The 23,296-nt window shown below is 42.7% G+C and overlaps 1 protein-coding gene across 9 annotated transcripts in view; it reads left to right on the forward strand.

The window, feature by feature from the left end:
• The window catches only part of LRRFIP1 (LRR binding FLII interacting protein 1), a 106,084-nt gene extending 83,497 nt beyond the window's left edge, over positions 1-22,587 (forward strand). For 4 of the 9 annotated variants that reach the window (XM_054515320.1, XM_036387275.2, XM_036387276.2 and 1 more), the window contains 8 exons: positions 181-306; positions 766-837; positions 2,849-3,019; positions 3,919-4,011; positions 4,472-4,564; positions 5,658-5,750; positions 6,218-6,359; positions 7,986-8,828. In XM_054515320.1, the coding sequence (XP_054371295.1) occupies positions 181-306; positions 766-837; positions 2,849-3,019; positions 3,919-4,011; positions 4,472-4,564; positions 5,658-5,750; positions 6,218-6,359; positions 7,986-8,794 (1,599 nt within the window). In that variant the 3' untranslated portion in view covers positions 8,795-8,828. Of the gene's footprint in view, positions 1-180; positions 307-765; positions 838-2,848; positions 3,020-3,918; positions 4,012-4,471; positions 4,565-5,657; positions 5,751-6,217; positions 6,360-7,985; positions 8,829-16,530; positions 16,578-17,396; positions 17,515-17,924; positions 18,005-18,695; positions 18,801-19,791 lie in introns of those variants that run through there. The other 5 variants (XM_054515323.1, XM_036387281.1, XM_054515324.1 and 2 more) reach the window with 4 other exon arrangements.
• Positions 22,588-23,296: the final 709 nt, after the last annotated feature.

Here is a 23,296-nt window from a genome sequence, read left to right on the forward strand (position 1 = left end):
TTGATTTTGATTTTTTACTTCTTGGAAAGTTTGATTTTAATCACAAGCGCATCATTTAGAAGTGCAAGGATTGGTGTAATGTGTGTATTTAAAGAAAAAAAAAAGAAGAGGGGAAAGCTACAAAGCCATAATTTATGTGGAAAAGAAAGTTCTGAGCAGTTTATCTGTGTGTGATTGTAGGGAGCACGAACTGTCTCAAGTTTATCAGCAGCTACCTTGGCCTCTCTGGGAGGGACTTCTTCACGGAGAGGCAGTGGGGACACGTCCATCTCAGCTGACACAGAGGCTTCCATCAGGGAAATCAAGGTGAGGAATGCTTAACCCAGAAGAAATCAGGGAATATCCTTCAGGGGCAGTGAATGGGGTGCTGGAAGGAGAAGCCTTGCTGGAGATGTGTCTCAGATAGGACCTCCCAGCCCGGAACAGGGAATGGGAGGAGGGTGGAGATATCACAGAGGGAAGAGCCTGGTACAGAGGGTGATCATCACTGAAAGGGACAGAGGAGGGCTGGGATTGCTGCAGCCTTTGAACCTGGGTCTGCACCTTGTCCTTAATGCTGAAGATTTCGTTTTTTCCAGAAAAAAAAATCAGAATTAGCCCAAACCCCTGACCACAAAATCTGGTAGTGTGGCAAGGCCTCAGCTTAGGGTCAGAGCCCTTGAGGAGGGTGGGAGAGGTGCTGGGAGCAGCACCTTGAGCCCTGCTGGTCCCTCCCAGCTGCACTCTGCCCTTAGTGCTGTCACTGATCTTTCTCACCTCCCTCAGGACATCTATGAGTTAAAGGACCAGATTCAGGATGTAGAAGGCAAATACATGCAGGGGCTGAAAGAATTGAAGGTACTGGTGTGTGAGCATTAACCCAGTGTGAGCCCAGAGCTGCCCTGCATGCTGTTCTCCTGGGAGCTGGGTGCAGTGTCTCATTAACTAGCAAACTTTTCTGACTGGGGGGGTTGTGGTGGGAAATGCTTCCAAGTGCTCCCTGAAAGGCTGCTGGTTGCCACTGCACGTTGTCTTTGCTGGTTTGCACTTTTTCCCTAGCAAATTAAAATTATTTGGTTTTTTTTTTTTTTTAATACAGTTTCCTAATCCAGGAAACCTTCCAGTGTTGGGAGATTAACTAGAACTCATCTCCTACAGTACTAACAACAAATATGAGTTTAGAACCTTGTCTGTTTTTATTTTTATAAGGCAATGTGAGGTGTCATTTTGGTTTCCCCTTAAACAGTTCTTGCAACAAAACTACATTTATCAAAGCCTGTCACATGGAGAAGGAATGCTGAAGCTGTTACTGCTTCCATGAAGCCATAAATACATTTTGTATAAACTAAATGTGTTTTGTTTATGAATACAACATAAATACAACAACCAGCTTGTACATCCATGTACCACCCACCTCCTAAGTGAGCAGTGACATGAGCTGTGGCTTTTGGAAAAGGCAAATGGATAAATTCAACATTTGCCAGCATTAATTGCTGTTTGTGTCATCAGCTCAGTGCTGACAGATGAAGGTGTTGCCATTTTAATTGAGTTTTCAGTGGGAACAGAGTAGTTAGGCCCTTTTTTGGTTAAATTTTTGTTTTCTTTGTGGTCACTGAGTAGCAGATAGAGCAAAATAACCACAGTGCATAAAAATATTTCAATCCATGTCCCTTAGACTGCCTTTGGGGTGATTTGGACCTAAGCTGCACTGTTTGAGCTAAGACACCAAAACATGGCATGCTGGAGGAGTGGAGCAGAACTTCCTTAACTTCTTCCTTGCATATACTTCCTTTCCAGCTCCTTTCTGAGCTTTCCAAATCCTGGTGCCTTTCCTGTGCTTGGCATTTCTCATCTGGAGCTGAAAAGTGCCCCAAAACACAGTTAAGCATTTGGAACTACACAAATTTGTGTCCTAAAGGACAAATTATCTCAAGCAATGTCAATTAAACTGATTTAGACTTTGCCACTGTCATCCTTAGTTCTATTATCAGCTGGAAAAGGAAGTATATGAAACTCATCCATACTTGAGTTGAAATAATTAAAATTACACAAGTTCCAAGGGAAATTGTTTGATCAGTAAACTAAAATGTTGACACGTGTGTCCTCCTTGTTTGCACATTTACACTCCTTTGTTTGTATAACTCTTTGTTTATATAACTCTTTTATTTCTTTATGAAAATCAAGTAGTGCAAAGTTTGCATAAATGAAAAATTATGCTAATCTTTCTTTTACCATCATTTGTTGTTATAAATGTCTCAGTATCTTATATTCAGGTCAAGCTGACAGAAGGGGTTTTCAGGATACTGGGAATTGTATCTTAGAGAGTAAATTTGTAAAGAAGGGATGTGATATGGGAAATCACACATCAGGTCACAAAAGCTGCAGCTTTCTCTGCCACAGTGAATCCTGAGTCAGTATTTAAGGGTTCCCACACTGCAAGGATCTCTGAAATTACTGTGGCTGTAAAGCTGCCTGAATTTCAGGCTCAGATCATCCAAAGTGATTTTAATCAAGGCCGGTTCACCTTTAAAAATAAAAAAAAATCCCAACTTGCCATCTTGAGCAGCAGCTTTGAGCTGCCAATGTGCAGGGGCAGGGGGAGGAGGGAGAAGGAGGGAAAGCAGGAAGGCAGGAGCTGCAGCAGCAGAGCTCAGGGAGCGTTGGATCCGTGCTGAGGTAAGGCTGCCTGCTTGGCAGCACAAGCCTGCTGGGGACAGGGCAGGTTTTCCTCACCTTGGGAAGCCTCCAGCACAGGATTTGTGCTGCTTTCCTAGGCAAACTTTGGTGATTTATTTCCTCAGTGAAGATCTTGGTTGGCAAAGTGCCCTCCTGTATTTCTGACTCTGACCGAGTTGCTTATTCTCTGCAGGACTCTCTGGCTGAAGTTGAGGAGAAATACAAGAAGGCTATGGTGTCAAATGCTCAGCTGGACAATGAGAAAACCAATTTCATGTACCAAGTGGACACCCTGAAGGATGCACTCTTAGAGTTAGAGGAGCAGCTGGCAGAATCCAGAAGGCAATATGAAGAGAAAAGTAAAGTATGTAAAGAGCTCTGGCATGGGGAAAAAACAGGGAGAGATTTGGAGGGGGGTAGAGACCTTTGGGAGGAGGCAGCTAAATTATTATTCAGTATTTTGAATTACTGATTTAATTAGTATTAACTGAAATACCAATTTGTTGTGTACTTGTGATCATACAAATGAGAATTTTCCCTAAGCCCTTTCTGAAGAAGGGGAGAAGTGTTCTGGCTGGTAAAGGATACATTGATATTATCACATCTCCTTTTATATTTCATCTCTAAAGTAAATTCCTAGGGTTTGTCCATAGGGATTTCTGGAGCACTTTGACATGCAAAGGTGTCTCCAGGCAGCCTGTGGGAGAGTTGTGCAGTTCAGGCAGCTCCGTGGTTAAATGTTGAATTAAGTTTTACATTAATTCAGCAGCTGACAGTGATTTGGTGTTAAATAATAAAACTGGGGCTTATGTTTTCAGAACTGCTTCTTGTAGCTTGGGGCATTTGACTACACCCCACTTCAAAACACAGTTCCTGAAAGATACTGTGGTTTGGTTTTTTTTTTCTTTTTATTTAAAAGTCCAGCTAACTTTCAGTACATGGCCATGTGGGAAGAGTGGGTTAAATTCCCATCCATTCATCTGTGCAGTCTGAAGGACTGGAGTGTAAAAGCTCTTCAGCCTGCTGCTCAGCTTATGAAATGGGCTAAATGATGTCTGCCACTTCTACATTTGGTGCAATAATAGCATCTTGGAAAAAGGACAAACTTGTTAAAAATTGCACTCTTGTGGGATTGTGATTAGAGGGATATTCATGAATTACATTGCAGTAAGCATTTTCTTTGTGTTTGGGCTTATTTTCCTCTTTTTGATGGGATGCTATTTTTGATTAATATTAATCTTGTGAATATTTCATTATTCACAGGAGTTTGAGAGGGAGAAGCATGCTCATAGCATATTGCAGTTTCAGTTCATGGAAATCAAAGAGGCTTTGAAGCAGAGAGAAGAAATGCTTGCAGTAAGTAACTGGTTTTTTCTTTTAATGGCTTCTTTGATTGGTACATTTCCAAGCAGCAATAGAGTGGAGAATGTGAGGCATGGAGAATTTTATTCCTTATTCAAGTTTCTCACCAGAAGAAATATTAGTGTTTCAGACCAAATAGGTTCAGAGCTGACTAATGCAAATAGTACTTTCCTAAGTATTACCTTATTCTTCCTAAATATTGCATTTTGGACAGCTGTTTATGGAGATGCAGAGGAAAATAACAGAACTGTGTAACTTGTTTTAAGTCATGTTGTGGATAACACAATTGTCTTCAGGAGCACACGTTCAGTTGGGATGTCAGGAACTGTGCATTGGAGTTACTCATTTACTTTAGCACCTGACTTTTTTCATTCTTTGGCATCACTGCAATCTTGGCCTTCCTTGTTAACCTGTTACCTGCTTTCTGTCTTCTTGTTTTGCTCCTGCCCCTCAGGAAATCCAACAGCTGCAACAGAAACAGCAGAGCTATGTCAGGGAAATTTCTGATCTTCAGGAGACAATAGAATGGAAAGACAAAAAAATAGGGGTAGGACTTGTCAACTCCTGCAATGTGCTCAAAGTGACACTGATCCTGCTTTTGTAAAACCCCTCTGTAGTGCCTTTGCTTGCTGTGGCTGTCCTATGATGTTGCCAGTGAAGTAGCAAATAGCAAGTGTTGTCTTTGGCCAGTAGTACCTTAAAATCCAAGGAAAACCTAGCAGCTGCTCTGCTTTCAAACCAAGGGCAATTGATTTGCTGTGCTGCACCATTTGCATTTGCCATATGGGGAAAGGAAGTGCTATTTATAATGCAATTCCATCAGCACTGAGTTTTCTCTTATTCAGATTCAATCTGCAGACTGAGCAGAAACTGGAGTGGGATAAAGAGGTAATGGAGCTATTTATAGGATGTTGGGATGAAAGTCTCCCTTGCTTCTCATCCCTTCCCACCACCTCTTATCAAAGCCACATGGAAAGCCACTCTGGTTTTCTTTTCCAGCTGAACACTGAAAGGCTTACTGAAGAAAGTAGCAGAAAGAAATCTGGCAGCTTGCCCATGTTTGTGATGTCCAATAATTTGTAGCAGCTTGAAACTGAAAATTGTCTAATTTATTTTTAATTGTTCTATATAGAAATACTGGGAGGGGGGAGTTCAGTAGCAAAATATGCATTTGTACATGGTGCATCCCAGACTAAGGATGACTTAATGGCAGCTTTCAAATTAATTAAAAAAAAGACTTCTGAAATCCAGTGGGCCTACTTCCATGCCCTTCCATTAACACATGGGAATGACATGGAGTCTTCAGTGTGCATGCTAAAGCAATGTGGGTTTGGAACAGCTTGTCTAGCAGATAAGAATAAAAAGTGGACCCTCATTTGAAGGATCCCCAGTGAAGAATTGGGCTCTGAATGTCTTTGGCAGGAATTCTTGGTTACTCAGGAAGCTTTCTTGGATTTGAGGTTTCTCCCTCTGTATGCAAACTCAGTCCTATAATCTGTAAACTCAGCCTTTTTCATCTGTGCCCCTTCCATCCCCTGAACATCTTAAATCTGCTCATTCTTACCTACATTTGCTTTTCATGGCCTTTACTTGTCTCCCTTCCTTTCTTCATATCTCCTCTGTCTGTGTTGGGAACTCAGGCACTAGAGAGGCAGAAAGATTTCTTTGATTCCATAAGGAGTGAGCGGGATGACCTTAGAGACGAAGTGCTTGTGCTGAAGGAGCAACTGAAGGTATGCAAGAGGAATAAAATAAATTTATATTCATCTGCTGACCCTTTTCCCCTGTACATTTGGGCAGAAATATTAGGTCTGGCTCAGTAGCAATAACTCAATTTTCATGTTGCCTATAAATTGCCATTTCAGGGATTTTTTGTATGAAGTCCTTTCCCCTGCTATTGATTGTGAGTTCTAGGTGTAGACTGGAGTATAAAGAAGTTGTTTTTGTAGGAGACACTTTTCTGAAGAACATCTTATGCAGCAGATTTATGTTTAAAAAAAATAAAAGAGCTGGGATCACATGCTTTCTGTCAGAATGGCTGAACTGAGAACTGCAATATCTGTTCTCCTTCCTGACTCCCAGCCACGTTTAATGGAATGATTGAAGCAATTGTTTATTCAGAGTATCTTGGACAAGAGCACTTGACAGTCCTTCCCTTTCTGAGCAGCAGGCTCTAAAGCATTGCTTTTGCTTCCCACAGAAACACGGAATAATCCCAGACTCTGATGTAGCCACCAACGGGGACACATCAGACATTCTGGATAACGAAGGACACTTGGATTCTCCCCGAACTGCCCCAGGCACCACTCAGGCATTAAAGACAGGAGGGGAGGGGATGCTAGGTAAGTGCTGTGTGTCCTCTCAGCCCCTCCTGCCTGTCTGTCCTTCATTCATCCACCTCTGCTTGGACGGGGCAGTTGTTAGTGGGACAATTAACAGCACGCAGCATGCTCCTTGTCCAGTCACTCCCTGTGCATTTCCCTGCTTCGTGTTGATTATCACTCCCAGTGTGTCCTGCAGTCTCCTCCAGCAGCAGACTTCACCTCCCCTGCAAGGTGACACAGGATGGGAATGCAAATAGGACATTACAGATAAGTAGCAGTCATTCACATTGCCATTTAAACTCTGAATTGGAAAATTGTCCCAGGATAATCCTACTGCTGCTCAGTGTTTTTCAGCACATACCTTAAATATTCAGGGAAAAAAGGCATTTTAGTTTTCTATCAAGAGCTTGTATGTTGGTTCATTGATATCCCTGAGAACTGTGTCTGCTTGAACAGTGCTGGGCTCTGCCAAAGCCCACCAAAGGATAAATTCTTTGTTCCTGTGCTATTGACCACTTAAAATTAACACTTCTGTGTTTTTACTTGTTACATTGACACTAAAATTCAAAGGATGTGATTGAAGTGGACAGTGTTAGGAAGGAGAAATCTGGTTAGCAAAACCTCTTTATGCTTTCATGTGTTGAACTTATTAGAGAACTATTGTACTAGTGTAAGGAAATAAAGTAATATTTTTGCTTTGTTGGATTTTTTTTTTGTTCTAAATGAACATACTAATAAATAGCTGCAGGCAGCCAGTTGTTGCAAGTGCAGGTTCTCTTTCTTTGAGCTTTTGGCTGCTTTTTCCTCACTCAGTTTCTGTGTGGAAACAATGTGGAACACCAAAAATCAAGGTAAGGGTGTATTTTTAAATGTAATATGTTTTCTACATCTCCTAATCCTGGGGTTTCTTTTTTCAGAATAGGTACAGCATAGACCCAAAAACTAACAACACTATTGTTTTAATATCTGTTGCTTTTAAATATAAATTGAAGGAAAAGTGTTACAACAAAAATAATCTTCAAAAAAACACAGAAGTCCCCACCCCTTTGGGTGGCTGAAGTAAGGGGCACAGATTACCTGAGCTTTGATCTGTGTTGGGAGGTCTGAACAGCCAAATTATTCCCTTGCCAATCAGATTTTACATTCAGTGTCTGTCATCAGGCACTGATGATGCCTGTCTTGAGATTTGGAAAGCAAAATATTACTGAATAGTCCTTCATGATCCCGTTGTAATGGCATCAGACTCCTGCATGGCTAGAGGGGTGTCAGGGTTAAGGTTGGCAGAGAAAATTGCTGAGGAAGAGCAGTCCTTAGAGGTACATCTGCAGGTATTGCTGTTAAATCACACTGCTTCAGCCAGCTGATCTCCTCTACCAGAGCTGTCATTCCCACAGCCAGGAGCAAAAATCTCCTCCCTTAGAAAAACATGAGCCAGCACCTGAGACTTCTTGCTTTGAGAGGGTGGTGGTGAGTTTCACTGATCAAACCCCCTGGATCCTTACTAATTCAATTGCTGCTTTGCCTCACAAAATTGGCAAAAGCTGATCTTTTATTAACCTGCTCTTCTCATTCTGTCTTTTGGGTTTTGAGTGGGGAGGTAAGTGCTGTGGTGTGGCCCCCTCAACTTTCTCAATGGTCTTTTAGGCAAAGCCAATGAAGTGGAGATGAAAAATGAGATTTTGGAGGATGTGGGGAAAAGAGAAATCTTGCAGAATACTGAGCATGAGGAACACAAAGAGGAGTCTGAGGAGGAAGTACAGACATTGCATGCTGCTGAAAATGCAAAGGCAGAACAAATGGTTGAAGAACGGGACGCCCTGCCAGCAGTGATGTTACCAGAGAGTAGGTTTGCAGAGCAAGCCCAAAGCCTCCCAGAAACTGTGTCAGGGAGCACTTCTTCAAACAGTGACAGTGACACAGATGGCTTGAGAAAGGTCACAGAGTCCAGGGGCACAGCAGCCCAGCAGCCTGAGAGTACAGAGGCTGAACACCATGACTTGAGTGCAAGGACAAATGAGAACCTGGAGCTGGGCTCTCTGCAAGGCCACCTGATTTTTGAGACTCCTCAGGAAATGTTCTGTGACTCAGGTACAGAGCAGGAGCTGGGAGAAGCTGCACCCAACCAGGAAGAACAAGAGGATCTTGAAACCAGCCATGCCCTGAGTGATGATGAAATGGATGAAGGGTCTGACAGTACAAGTGAGGGCAGTGAGTTGGTCTCTAACCAGGCAGGGCTACCTGAGGGAGCAGTGGCAGGCTTGCTTAGGGAAGAGGGAAATGTGGAGAGTTCCACTCCAGAGGACCCCAGCACTCAGAAGAAAGTGCTGAAAACAAGGTTGCAAATGTCTTGGAGGAAAAGTTTGTTGACTGCACTGATGGAAGAAGTGATAAAACAGCAGGTGACAGAGCTGAAGAAGAAGATGAGGTTGGGAACACAGTTCAGGGTCAGCTGAGGGAAACTGAGTCAGTGGGTTTGGAGGGGACAGAGCCATGTGAAAGGGATGTCAGCAGAGCCACTTGGAAAGGAAGGTGGAGAACATCAGGCATTGATCCAACCAGATTCTTCAGAGGACAGTGCTTCAGCATCCCCAGAGGAACCAGGTACACAAGGTAAAACTGAAGATGAAGCTGCTACAGCTGAGAAGGATGGACAGAAGGAAGAGCTGATGGAAGAGCTGGAGAAGTGTTCAGGTTCTGCTGGAAAAGGCGAGCAAGGCGTGGTGTCTGTGGAGGCAGGAGGCTCCATTCCTGAGGGAAAGGGAGGTGAGCTGCAGCAGGCACAGCCAGGAACAGAGGTTGGGAGAGAGGTGATCACTCAGGAAACCCATTCAGACCCAAGTCTTTTAGATGATGAAATTAAGGAGTCAGAATTGGAAACAGGGGATGAGGCTGGGGAAGGACAGGGAAGTAGGACAGAATGGGTCGAAGATCTAGATCCAAAGGCAGAGGTTCAAACAAGTCAGGGCAGTGAAGAAACAGCAGAAGGTACAGAGGGAGAGAAAAATGTTCCTTTAGAGGGTGAAATGCAGGAGGTGGTTCAACAAGTAGAAGGTGAATCTGAAGAGGAGTCAGGTGTAGGTGTTACTGTAACTACTGAAAACAAAGCCAGTGAAGAAACACTGAAAGAAAATGAGCGAGAGGTAGAGCTTGCAGACCACCCTGGTGGGGAATCTGCTTCTGAGGAAGGTGCAAATAATGCCCTGAAACAGAAACTTGTGCAGGATAAAAACATTAGTGAACAGGTTAAATTGGAAGAAGGTGTAAATAATTCCCTGCCACAGAAACCTGTGCAGGATGAAGACATTGGTGAACAAGTTAAATTGGAGGAAGGTGCAAATAATTCCCTAGCACAGAAACTTGTGCAGGATGAAAACATTGGTGAACAAGTTAAATTGGAGGAAGATGCAAATAATTCCCTGGCACAGAAACTTGTGCAGGATGAAAACATTAATGAACAGGTTAAATCGGACGAAGGGGCAAATAATTCCCTGCCACAGAAAGCTGTGCAGGATGAAAACATTGGTGAACAGGTTAAATTGGAGGAAGGTGCAAATAATTCCCTGCCACAGAAACCTGTGCAGGATGAAGAGATTAATGAACAGGTTAAATTGGAGGAAGGTGCAAATAATTCCCTGCCACAGAAAGCTGTGCAGGATGAAAAGATTAATGAACAAGTGAAATTGGAGGAAGGTTCCCTGAAACAGAAACCTGTGCGGGATGATATTAGTGAACAAGTGAAATTGGAGGACCAAGCAGAGGAAAGCCTGGAAGATGATGGTGATGCATTTGATTTTGATGAAGAGTCAAATCAAATACTAGAATCTGATGAAAAATGTGATGAAGAGAAAGCTGATGCACATGCAGAAGAGGGTGATGGAGCTAATGGTGCTGTTGGAAAAACTGCCCACACAGACAAAGCTGGAGAAGGAAGAGACAAAATGGAAACCAAAGATGCCTTGACCAAAGGTGAAGTCCTGCAGCATAAGAAAGATGAGCCTGAAGAAACAGGGTGCTTGCAAGGGGAAGCACTGGGGAAAGCTGATGAGGAGGAAGATGAAATCAAAGTATCAGATTCTAGTAGAGTGGGAAAATTCCAGGATCGAGATGTTTTGGAACAGGATTTGGAAAGTGCTTTCATTAAGAGGGCTGAAAGCAGGGAGGATTTGCAGGTTGGTAAAAGGAGCAAGGGCAGATCCAGAGAAGACTGTACAATCTCCTGAGTTCAGAATCTCAAAGCTGCACGAGTTCCATGCCCTGTGAGCAGTCCCAGGACACAAACATGCACTTTGCACAAGACATCAGACCTTGGAATACTCTTAGAGCTTTGTCTTTGTAGGTAACTCAGCATAAAGCACGGATGTGGTAATAATGCAAGTTTTAAGTTATTCACTGTTGTACCTACCACAAGAAATTGTGAGTGGGTTTGGTTTTGCTGTGTCTCAGGTTGAAAGCTTATCACCTGATGAGGAAGCTTCACAACTTGACTATTGAAACTATTATGCAATTAAAGTACCTCTAGTGTGGATAGCTGCTCCTGGGGAATTTCTATAGGAATTTTTTTTTTTTTATTCTAGCCTAGTTGATCAATATCTTGAATGTACATTGGGCCTTTGTGAACTTATGCACATTATGCTTACTTGTACTTAGATCTACAGCAAGTACATGAACTCTTCATGAAGGAACTCAGCAGATCAGCCATCACTGATGGTGAAACTTCTTTCAGAATGCTTAAAGCCTATGAACCAATCTCTTATTTTTTTTTAATATGAAGAAAAAAGATCTTCTCATTCCACTTTGTGTGTATTTCTTATATGGTCACATTCCAAAATATAGTTAGATCACTGTGAATCTGCTTAGTCTGAGCACTTTGGAAGAGCAATACACAGTTTGGAGAAAGTGCAAGATGCAGGTCTTAGTTTGCTGAAAGGAATAAATATCTACATGTTTACTTCATTTAGGCACTTTGCACCACAATAGGCCTTTTACACCATGTCTCACATGGGGTTTTTATTTTTTTCCAGAGAAAGTGTCAATACACACTGTAATGTGTGCTTAGGTTTGCTATCAAGTACTGTCTAGATATGAATATATAAAATGTCTATTTTTCCAAGAAGATTTTTGTTTAAAATTGCATTTGCTTACTGCATTTTTTTTTTTTTTTGCAAACTCTGATTCTGAAAGAATGTTTTTTATCTCTGAAACAAATCTTATCTCTTTCCTTCTGGAAAGAAGATAACTTTGCATGTCTTAACTCTTGCTGGATATCAGACCAAAGATGACTGTTGTTTTGTGTACTAGCCCCCCTGTGCCTTTTGGAAAAGCTGGATTGCTTTGAATTGCTGGCATAAATTAGGCTCTTGGACTCCCTTGCTGTATTTCCTCTTGCATGTCTGCTAGTGCTTGGGAGGAAGAGCATGTTTTGCATATATAAATATTCGTTTAAAGTGTTAAGCAATGAATGTCCCAAGGGAATGCAGATCGAGGGGGGTGTGGGCTATGGAAGGCTGTATTTGTGTTGATGTTACAAAGTTGTCAGAGCACAGACAGACTGCAAAATTTGAAGATGTATATCCAAATGTACTGCTGTATATAATTTAAATAAACATATTTTATACTTTAAAGTACCTGTCCAGAGCACTGTTTCTAAACCTGCACAAGGAGTTATTTAAACCTGTGTCATTTCAACACCATTTTTCTGCAGCTTTTGTTCAATTTATTGCCTTGTGCCACGTAGCTACAGGAGCCATCTCCCTAGGACTGGGCAGCCTCGGGGTTTGAGCACCTTGAATATGTGATGGCACCTTAACTGTAGAGCTCTAACAGGTCTGTAACCCTGTAACTCCTTTCATGTGGCTTCTCTCCAACTTACAGCAGATCCACCGTGGTTTCTGTAAGTATTGGCAGTTGTTCCTAAGGGTTTACACTAGATGCTAATCCAAAAAGTCATAGATCTTATAAGCATTTCTTATTAGCATGTAGCAGTGTTTATTTAAAGATTTAGCTCTGAGTAGTTCATATAATATTCTAAATAGTTCGTTGAATAATAAATAAATTCAATGAAAAGCAGTGTTTATTTAAAGATTTGGCTCTGCCATACTCTCAACAGTAATATATGGTTTAATGTTGGAAGTGGGTTTTAATTGTTAAATAGATTTCAACAGATCATTAAATGTTCTTACCTGGCTTCACCTGTACTGTGGATGGATCTATCAGAGTTAAATTAGGCATTATCTCCTGTATTTCTTATGAGTGCATTTCTGATTTTAACTAGTTTTTCCACTTCAGAAAACACAGCATCTTTAAGAGAATTCCTTTTTAAAGCCAAGTCCAGGAGCAGAAACACCTCCAGTCTTACCTGTCCAAGTACCAGCTTTGATCCCACTCCCAGTGTAACTGGGAGCAAGAACATGGAGAGGCAGTGCAGAGTAGCTGCTGTGCCAGAAATCCATCCTGGAATGTTGAAAATGAGTGTGTGACACAAGTATGAAACTTCTGTCTTAGTAACAGAATAACCCCAAATGCTCACTGGGTTTTCTGGTCATCACCTAGTGGCACATAAATGCTGTAGCCCAGGTTTGTGCATATCAGAGCTAGCCTGAGATGCTTTCAAAAGCAATATCTCAAGAAAATTACTTGATAAAAAAGGGGAATAAATAGTGAAAAGGTCTTGGTCAATATCTTCTCTACTATAGAGAACATCAGTCCTCCTGTCCCCCTCAAAATCAGTACTGCAAGCCAGTGTCTTCCAAATCCTGTGCTGTCCCTGGCAGTGCCCCTCTTCTGAGAAAGACAGGGAAGCATTTTCTCATCTTCCAAAATAAACTGACAGATCTGGAGAAGGAGCGTGGTGGTGTTCACAGGGGTCCCAGGACAAGGGAAGAGACGAGAATCTTGACTCCATGTTTCAGAAGGCTGATTTATTATTTTATGATATATATTATATTAAAAGAAAATTATATACTAAAAGAATAGAAGAAAGGATTTCATCAGAAGGCTAGCAAGGAATGGAAAGGAATGGAATGATAATAAAATCTTGTGACTGACCAGACAGTCTGAGACAGCTGGACTGTGATTGGGCATTAATTAGAAACAACCCCATGAGGCCAATCAAAGATGCAGCTGTTGTGTTCCACAGCAGCAGATAATCATTGTTTACATTTCATTTCTGAGGCCTCTCAGCTTCTCAGGAGGAAAATCCTAGCAAAAGGATTTTTCATAAAACATGTCTGTGACAAGGGAGTATTGCCCAAGCTGCTCTGAGAGCTGGATTCTTGCAGGCTGTTCTGAATAGCTGCTTGGGGCTGGGATTCCATGGGATGTCTTTCCCCCCTCCAGGAGCAGTTTACCCCTTTCATTTACATCAGGGTTTGTTACTTCCTGGGCCACACATCATGTAGATCCTGCAGGTTTAACCAGCTGCTTCCCATCCCATGCTCCCCTCCAAGTGGAAACAGACATGGAGGATCTGTGGCTGATTTGGGAATGTTTGGAGCAGCACCTGAGCAAGCAATGCCTCGAGTCACCTGCAGTGCCAAGGCAATGAGAGCAGTCACTGGATGTAGAAAGTGTGGCAGAAGACACTGGTCAGCACCATGCTCACCCCTCTGTGTCCTGCTCCTCACAGGCCCCATCTCCTCCTCAGCCCTCTGTTAAACTCTGGTGTGGGAAGGCCATGAACTGGTGCAGTGAGTACCCTGGGAATCGCCTTTCCAGAATTAACTGAGGTGAATGTCACACTCTCATTATTCACTGTAGTGTCTTTCTATGTGGAATAAGGATAATGACTGTTACAGATGAGAATTTTAATTAGCTGCTTCCTGTCCTGATTCAATAAGCTGTTCTTTCCTGCTCATCTGTTCTCAAGATCCTCAGATTTGTTGGAAAAATATCTCCTAAATGCAAAATTAAGGTGACCCCAGCAGAGCAAGTTGCTGTGTTAATGTGGGGATTTAAGATAAGTGAAACCCAAGAGACCCTCATGTCTACAGGCAGAAAACTTTTTTTCTGTGTAAATGGCAATTTTAGTAAACTCATTTTTTCCCTGACCTGGTAAACCCTGCTGTCTAAATGTCCCAGTGGGGTGCACAGATGTCATAATGAGGGCAGCGAGAACTGGAGGTGAGACCAAACTTGAAGGTTCACCCCAAAATTCATCCTCTTTGCAGGAAAAGGGCTTTGGGGAAGCCAGTGTGCTTCCTCAGTGGAAGCTGGCAGAGGTGTCCTTTCTTCAAGCAGGCAGGTTTCACCCCACAGCAGGGGTTGTGTTAATGAAAGTCACAATGACATTGTTTTCAGGATCAAAATGTGTTACTTGGCCCTTTTGGAGTCAGTAAGTTCAGGCTAATTTTGTAGTGGCCTAAAGGTTTTCTGCTGCACCAGTCCTCATTCTCTTTCCAGTTCTTGGAACTCCATTTCTCAGTCTTTGCTGGCCTGTAAATCCCAACACAATCTCTTGAGGCCAAGTTTCTCCAACTTGTTTGCTGTTCTTGCTTTCTTCGTTGACCTATACTTTTTTGCAAGATCTTTCATCTTTTGCAGAATTTCTGTCTTAAGTTTTCTTTCCTTCCCATATAGATCTGTGAAATTGTTTTATCATTTTAAAGGGGTTTATACTGGGAAATTTTGTTTGTGGGTGGTATTTACAAAAGAATTTGGGTGGTTTTTTTTGTTTTTTTCATATCAGTGCTCAGGTGTAGCAATGTTGGGTGTGTTACAAATGAATGGGAAAAAAAAAAAAGAATAGGACTTCAGGAGGTTCATAATTAATCCATAGATCTGCTGAAGTGGGATGTCATTCTAAGATCTGTGTATTTGAGTATTGCATCAAAACCCAAGGTAAAGATTTTATTCCATGCTCTGGAATGGGACTGTGTGGGGGTGTGTATTCCCAGCAGGGGAATGACATACCACATTCATAGACTCCATGTATCTGCTGTACAGAGGGACTTCCATTGGGAGAACAGTTTTCACCATGATTTGATTCAATACAGACTCTTGATTCCCTTTAAGTGCATGTGCTAACAAGAAAAAAGGGAGAACCACAAGACTTTGGCCTGTTCAGGAGTTGTCAACAAAGAAGAAATGGTATTTTAAAGCTGTTAAAAATATTTAAGTCTGTCTATCAACAGAATTTACCTGGTAAAAGCCCACGAGGCTCTTATGTGTAATTTACCTTGCTTTCCTAAAGTTTGCAAAAAGATCTTTTTCTTGAGTGACCTATGGATTTTAACCATTTAATCAGGAGGCCAGACCTCAGCTGTGGAGTTGAGCTCTGAACAGTCTGAGCTCTGCACTGCTGGCAAGGGAGGCCAGCTGAACAAACCTGCAGTGAGACCCAGCTGAGGTCAACAGATCCTCTCCTAATGAGTGCATTTCCATGTGGTGTTGCAGTGCACTCCTGCCTGAGGTGTACCTGAACAAACTGAGCTTGTTAATTAATCATTTAGGTCATTTGGGTGGTAAGAAAATGTGCTTTCACATTTTGCAGCCCTTAATGGGGAAGGAAAAAAAAAGTGATTTGTTTGCTTACTTTGTAGTTCTTTTTTCCAGCTGTCTCATTCTGTAGAGTGCACTTTATAAATGAAGGCTGCACATAGCCATGTGCTGATCTGTAGCACTTCCAAGTTCAAATGTAGCACAACAGTTGGTGCAGGTTGTCCATTGCCTCTTGATGTTTGACCTGGAGAATTGACTCTGAAGATAAAACAGAGTTTTACCAGACTGCTGCGTTCGAAACACAAATCATTTGATGAGCAAATGTTTTTTTCTGGTCATAATATTGGAACTAAAATGTCACTGCCATGTAAAAAGAAGGGAAGAGTTAAAGTGCTGAGAATGTGATTATAGGTGTTTACAGTATTGTCATTGTGTTAAACTGTCAAGACCTGTGAGATTTTGTGTTGCAGTTGTGCTTGACCCTAGAGTTCTTGCATGCTAACCTAACGTAGAAGATTAGCCTCTTTGCATGCAGCTGGCTGCTGCTACTGCTGGGACAAGCATGTTCTGTGAGAATGCCATAAGTGCCCTGGCTGCAGCCCCCTGCCAGCCCCGCTGGGCCTCGTGTCCTGTGGTACGTGCCCTAACTCCCCATCAGTAGTCACTAACCTGAGCGGGCCAGCCTCGTGTCTCAGATGCACTCCCCGATGCGCCCTGCCTCGGTCAGCACTGAACTCTCCCTTTTCTCTTCCAGACAGGCTGAAAAAGCTCATTGATGAACGGGAGTCCTTGCTAGACCAGGTAATCACAGGGCAAGGGAAGGATTAAGAAAACAAAAATAGCCCAAACACAAGGTGTAGATCAGCAGCACTGTGGTCTGGTTCCTCTTGCTGCCTTGCTGGCCACTCTGTTTTTCCTCTAAAACATTCCTTCCATGTGTTAACTCAGGATACATGGAAGATATGACCCTCTTATTTCTGAATAATAGTCCTTCAGTCCTTCTCAATAATAGTCCTGCAATAATCCTTGGAGTCCTTGGCCAAGCCCCAGGGGAAAATGGGCATGGTTCAGAAATTGTAGAAGCAAATTTTCTCTCCAAGAGTAAGCACTCTCCCTTGCTGGGTCTGTGGTAAATGGGCCTTTTGGAAAGGTTTGTTGGAGGAATTGCAGATGGGTAAAGAGCAATTAAAGGAATTATTGTTTTGGTATTCCATAGTGGCTATAAAGCTTATTCAAAAAACTTCAGCTGATCTGTTGCCCTGCAGGGCACTCTGTGCTTTCATTTATGCTCAGTGACCTTGGCCTTGAGACTCGCACGCAACCAAACCCAGCTTTGGGAGTTTTTAAGAATGTTTTACATGGATGTGCCTGCAGAAGATTTATGGCTTTTCTAATAAACCAGTCATTTTTCACTCATTGTTTTGATCCTGAGCTTGTACATAAGCACTGATGTGTAAAATACTGTGAGTCATTTGCCAAAAGAATTTCTAGGATGTTACTTTGTAACAGGAGATATTTTTGAATTTATGTTTAAAAAATCCATAATTTGTTTTATAATACTGGAGTGAATTGAGCCACAATTTCCCTTAGTGATTTTAATAACTATTTCCTGTCCTTCAGATTAAAAAATTAAAGGGACAACTGGAAGAAAAGCAAAGGAATGGCAAGATGGAAAATACACAGTCTGAAGATGAAGTTCTGGAAAACGGGACAGATATGCACATGCTTGACCTCCAAAGTGAGCTGTATTTTGATTTTAAGAGAATTTTGTGCCCTGCATGTGAGTGAGAAAATGTATCAGTACAATAATAAGCACATGGCTCTGACTAAGACTGAGCCTTCAGTTCCAGTGGAGCTTTGCCCTGGGAGCAGCCATGCACCTCTGCAGAGGTGAGGGAATTAGGAGCTTTTATTAAAGATTGCAGTTGGAAATCTCTGTTATTGCTCCTCAGCAGAGCTGGGGGGAGTTGAAATTAATTCTACCTTCAGGCAGGACTGGGAATGGTGCCTCTCTGCTGGGCACTTACTGAGAGAACTACTCTCCTGCTGCCCCACGTAGATCCCTGATGCATGGTAATTTTACCACAGACTTGTTAGAAACTGTTCAAACTTGTTCTGACATCTCTGATAAATCTGCGATTCTTTTAGGAGATGCCAACAGACAGATCAGTGATCTCAAATTTAAACTAGCAAAGTCTGAGCAAGAGATAACAGCATTGGAGCAGAATGTAAGTTTTTGGCTTGTTCTGTTTGTTCAGGCATGGTGAGAATACGAAGAGAAAGTGTGTTTTGATAAATGATAAATGAAATTATGTTTACTGTGATTTTCCCTTAAAATAAGAAACGGGAGTGTTGGAGCATGAGGGCCACTATGACATTTATGTATGGGGAAGAAGGAATATATTATACTGATATATTATATATATTATAATATTATATATATATATTATATATACTATATATAATATATTATATATTGTACTGAGGGAAGAATGGTCAAAACCAAAAGTACCTGATGAACTCTGCTGAGCACTTCCTTATGCCTAGCTGTCAACAGGTTTTAAATGGCTCCCAGCATGTGATGTGGCAGAGATGGAGTTTATACACAGCTGTTCCATTTTGATTGTTTGTTCTTGTCCAAGGTACATCAGCAATGCTCTTGGCTAAGAGAAATTTAGTCAATGGACTGTATTTTTTGTTGCTGGAAGCATATTAAATATGGATATGTACAAAAGGTCAGCAGTAAATTACTGTTGCCAGGCTTCCTTGGTGTTGTTTTCTTCCCTGAAAATATGCCTTTATTTTATCAAAGAGGAGTTAGCATCTCTCTGGTTATTCCTTGAGTACTAGTGGAAGAGTAAAGCTTCAGAGTAACTTCTTGGCACAGCTTCTAACTGCCAGCCTTTGCCTTCACCTCAGGTAATACGACTGGAAGGCCAGGTAGCCCGATACAAAACTGCTGCTGAGAATGCTGAGCGAATAGAAGATGAACTGAAGGCAGAGAAACGCAAACTGCAGAGAGAGGTAACTCCCCCTGCGAGCTGTCACAGCTCAGCCTGCTCCTTTGGGGAAACCTGCTTCCCTGGGTGTTTTAGGGGAGGAACCACCTTTCTTGGCACAGCAAGGGATGAGCATCTAAGTGCTTTAGTGCTTTAGTTACTCCTTCTAAATGTGCAACCAAGTTTTCAGCACTCAAACTGGAGTAACAGTCACAGCTGTGAGCTCCCACTGCCTTTTCACCGTTCCTTCCTAAGCTGACTTGCTAAAGGGATGTGAGTTGTTCTTTGTGAGCCTGTTTGCCTTGCCCTGCCAATCTGTTCAGGCCTGTCTGGGGTAGTGTGGGTGTCCATAGGCTCTGACTGTGCCTCTGTGTCCTTAGAGCCTGAATACCTTTATCAGCTTCTCTCTCACTGTCTCCAGAGGTGCTTCTTTGATTTGTTTCTTTCATATGGCTCCTTGCTTGTTCTAAATACTCCTTCTGCTTTGCTGCCCATAAATATTGTTCTGTGCAGTCCAGCTCTCTCTCCCTACCCCGATCCCATCATGGGTTTTACAGGAAACTGAGGCTGTGGATAGAGTTCTAGGAACCAGAAACACAAAAGCTGAGCAGTGAGACAGGTGTACATCACCCAGAGCCTCATGCCTCTGGATTGAGGGAAATTCTGTGATTCTCTGGGAATCTCCTGCTCCACAGGAGTAACCTTCTGTCCATGCTGACTGCCTCAAGACACACGGTTCTATCAAGCCAAATCCAGACTTGGGAGACCACATTTCTTCTTACCTTGGCCTTTTTTGTTCAGCATTCTGTAAATACCCTGGCTTCTTGGCAGTGTGCTTAAACACCCGTGTGTGTGGCCTGCAAAGCAGTTTAACGCTCTTAGAGGAATTTTCAGCTGCTTTATGTTCCAAGTTAATGTGGTCAGTTAGCCTTGGCAACCACAAACCTTGCTTTGCCTTTGCAAAGGGATAACACGGTGAAAGTCAGGGTGTTTTTCTGCTTCCTTCCTTCCTTCAGCTCCGTTCAGCACTGGACAAAACCGAGGAGCTGGAGGTCAGCAATGGCCACCTGGTGAAGCGGCTGGAGAAGATGAAGGCCAACCGGAGCGCTCTGCTGTCCCAGCAATAGCCAGCCCCTGCCGCTGCTCGGAAGCGGAACGCCGCCGCAGCCGCTGGCGTGTCCCGCTGCCCGGGACGCTCGGCGCCATCGCCTCCTGAGACCAGGCCGCCCCAACACCCGCTCCGTGCCTCCCCGCGCAGATCCCAGCCTGCTGCACTACATCCATAGGAGGAGTGATGATCCACGTGGCTGTGCCCGCGGGAGCCCTCCCAACGTTCCAAGTACAACGCGTAAGAAGCACATGGAATTCTCCATCCTGAGGGCACAGCGGCCATTTATTGCCGTTTAAAATGGCACTCAAAGAAAACACTTTTGACTGGAATTTTTGTGTCTTGCTGAAAATTTTAAAACGAACACTGTAAGTTTTGGGACTTTTCTCATGACAGTATCTGTAATTTAGTGACTACGGTAGAGTTATTCATAGTAGGTTTTTCATTTACAAATCACTGTGGAACCACAAGCCATTACAAAGCAAAACTCCTTCAGTGGAAACCATGGAAGAAGATGGTCTTGGAAGCAAAAGTGACCTTAAATGACTTTGCCAATAAAACAAATGTGTTTGGAGGGATTTTTGCACCAGTAGAATTGTGAGACTCTTTCATTTCAGGGTAAATAGGCAATAGCTTCATTGAATTTTCAATTTTTATTTGTATTATTTAATCCCTGCTCTTGGAGTCAAAGTAAATGACTTCTAAAGATGTAAGGTTGCATTAATAAACCAGCATAAGGCCGTGTTTTCAGAGATGGTGGGGGTTTGCACTTGGGTCACTCTCTTTGGTGCATTTATCAAAGCAAGTGTCATTTGCTTAAACAAAATATGTAATGGGTTTTTTACATCAGAAACTATCTACCGGTCCATGACCTACTAGGAAACGATGCCGCTACAAAATCCAAGTCTGATTTTTAAAAGAATAACTGCTAAGTAAAGAAGCACTTTAGAAAATATTACTGCCTATGGGTTTTCTACAGCTACGGAAGTAGCGAGTTATCTCCTTCTAGGATCACCGTGGAGGTTTCCCACTTCTCCGGCAGAGCAGCGTAACCCGGTGAGAGGCTGCAGGCGATCCTTGCGTGTGTAAAAATGGCACACGGCCGGCACTACAGCTCTGGTTCATCAGAACTCATTCTGAATGTACTACTCAAAGGAGAGCAGCAGCTACCCCAGGAACAAAGCTGCCCGTCCCACCTCAGCCCTAACAGGAAAGCTGGTCCCTCTGCGATCCGCTCACGCGGTGGAGCGGCGTCTCCTGTCCCCTTGTGGCTGCCTCAAGAGCTTCTACCAAGCCAAATCCATGCCCAGGAGATCACATTTCTTCCTAACTTGGTCTTCAGACCCTGCAATCCAGGTCTTTCCCCAGCCTCCTCCTCGCAGACAGGAGGTTAGAGCAGGAGCCACTGCTGTTTCCAACACAAGGGGATGTCTGGTATCTTCCTCGAGCACCTTCACGAATTCAGTAAACCAAAACTGCTGTCTGAATGTGTTTCTCTGGTTTGGCTAGGAAATAACACCCTCGTCTTCATCTCTTCCAAGTGCACAAGGAAAATTTAGGAATGAAGTACTGAAATTATTATTCCAGGAAAAGGATGAAGAAGGCTTTTTTTGTGCCCCTGGGGAATCAAGTATGTCCTTGTTGATGAAATGTGGTGAAACATGGGGTTGGAAGGAATCTTTTTAAGTTAAATTTCCACTCCAGTTAGGGCTTTGGGTTTTTGGGGTTTTTTTTTTAATTGTTTTTGAGAGGAACATTCAGGTGCAGAGCCAGGTTTCTTGTGGAATACCTCAAAATGGCTGTGGATACCAATTTACAATTTTCTGTGCATGACTTGTGTAATTTCTGGTGTACAAAGCCTCGGGGGCCTAAAAAACAAGGAAAGGGATTTTCAGAATGCAAAGAAAGATGCTAAATACGACATCTTACCAGTGGTAAGGTGTGTGATTGCCACCAGTCATCACTTCATTTGTGGCAGCAGTGAAAGCTGCCTCTCCTGGCAAGGCTCAGGAGAAACAACCCAGCAACCAAGCGTTGGTCCAAAAGGCAAAAAAATAACACTTTGTTCATCAAAAAGGGATGTGTTTATCATTTTGAAGTAGATTTCATCTCGCACCCCATAAGCATCAACCTCATGACGGAAATCAGATGTGTATTTCAACCTGGATATGCTCTTAGTAGAAACCTTTGTGTGTGATAAAGTAGGTGAATGTTGAAGCCACATTTCCCCCCCTCTCCCTCCCCTAACTTTCAGTATGACTTAGCGTTAGAATAAGGGAAGAAAAAGAACTGGTTGGTTTACTGCAAACTGTTCTATGTTTTTCTGTGAAGAATGTACAACAACAACAGGGCTTTGAATGGTGATAATAGCACATGTCCCAGTCCTAAAATTTGAGCACCAAACGAGAGCACCTCGGTACCCTGAGAGCGGGGCCGAGGTGGCGGCAGCCAGGCGAGGAACAGCTCCTGGGGGAACCAGGATGGGTTTTCCTACAACTTCTATTTCAATTTGTTATCCTCTGTTTTATTTTTTAAATGTTACATGACTTTTATTGCTTGCAAATGGAATGTTACCCAAAATGGTTTTGTTTTTGTTGGGTTTTTTTCACCCCCAATCGCTCTGTTAGGAAATGTGAGCGTGGAAAAGGAAATTCATTATGAGCAGAACTCGCCAATAAAATGTCACTTGTTTGGGTAGTTTTTATGGAGTGGTCTGTCCATGCTGATGTTACCAGTACAGGTTCTCTTGGAAAATACAGAAAATTCAGGGTGATATGGATGTAACAGCTCATTTTCCTTTTCAAAACATTGCTGCAGGTTCACACAAAACATGAGCAACAATGGTTGGGAAATGTACAAATTTAGGGGTTTGTGTGACTGAGGCCACTGGTGTGAGACATACCTCCAAATATCAACATTTTTAGTGGCAGGATGCACATGCACCTCCAGATTTTGACATTTTAATAGCAAGGTGCTCTTGAGGAGGGGGGAGGACAGGGATCATCCCCCATCAGGAGAAATTTGAATGGTATTGCTAATTGGATTCATTCTCCACTTATATTTATGGTGAACACAGAGGTAACCCACACAGTAGCTTTCCCTGAAGAACCCTCCACGAAGACTCCTTCACAACAGGAGGCAGCTTGGTTCATCAAAAATATGTTATTTTAGTATTAAATGTCCTCTTGCTCTGATGTGTTGCTAGAGCTGTCACTTACATGAAAGAGACTAAGCAGGAGTGTAGTGCTTGTCTTTGCTTTAGATGCTCTAAACCATTGTATGTCTCTGAAGGTTAATTTTAGGTGAATGATGTTTTACACACTTAATTACAACCTTTACACGTGTTTAAATGAAGAAGCAGAGCCCCTTGCACAAGTAACATGGATCTGTGTGGCAGGTAAGTTTGTCTGCGC

This window comes from Molothrus ater, chromosome 7 (assembly GCF_012460135.2).
Source record: "Molothrus ater isolate BHLD 08-10-18 breed brown headed cowbird chromosome 7, BPBGC_Mater_1.1, whole genome shotgun sequence".
NCBI lineage: Eukaryota > Metazoa > Chordata > Aves > Passeriformes > Icteridae > Molothrus > Molothrus ater.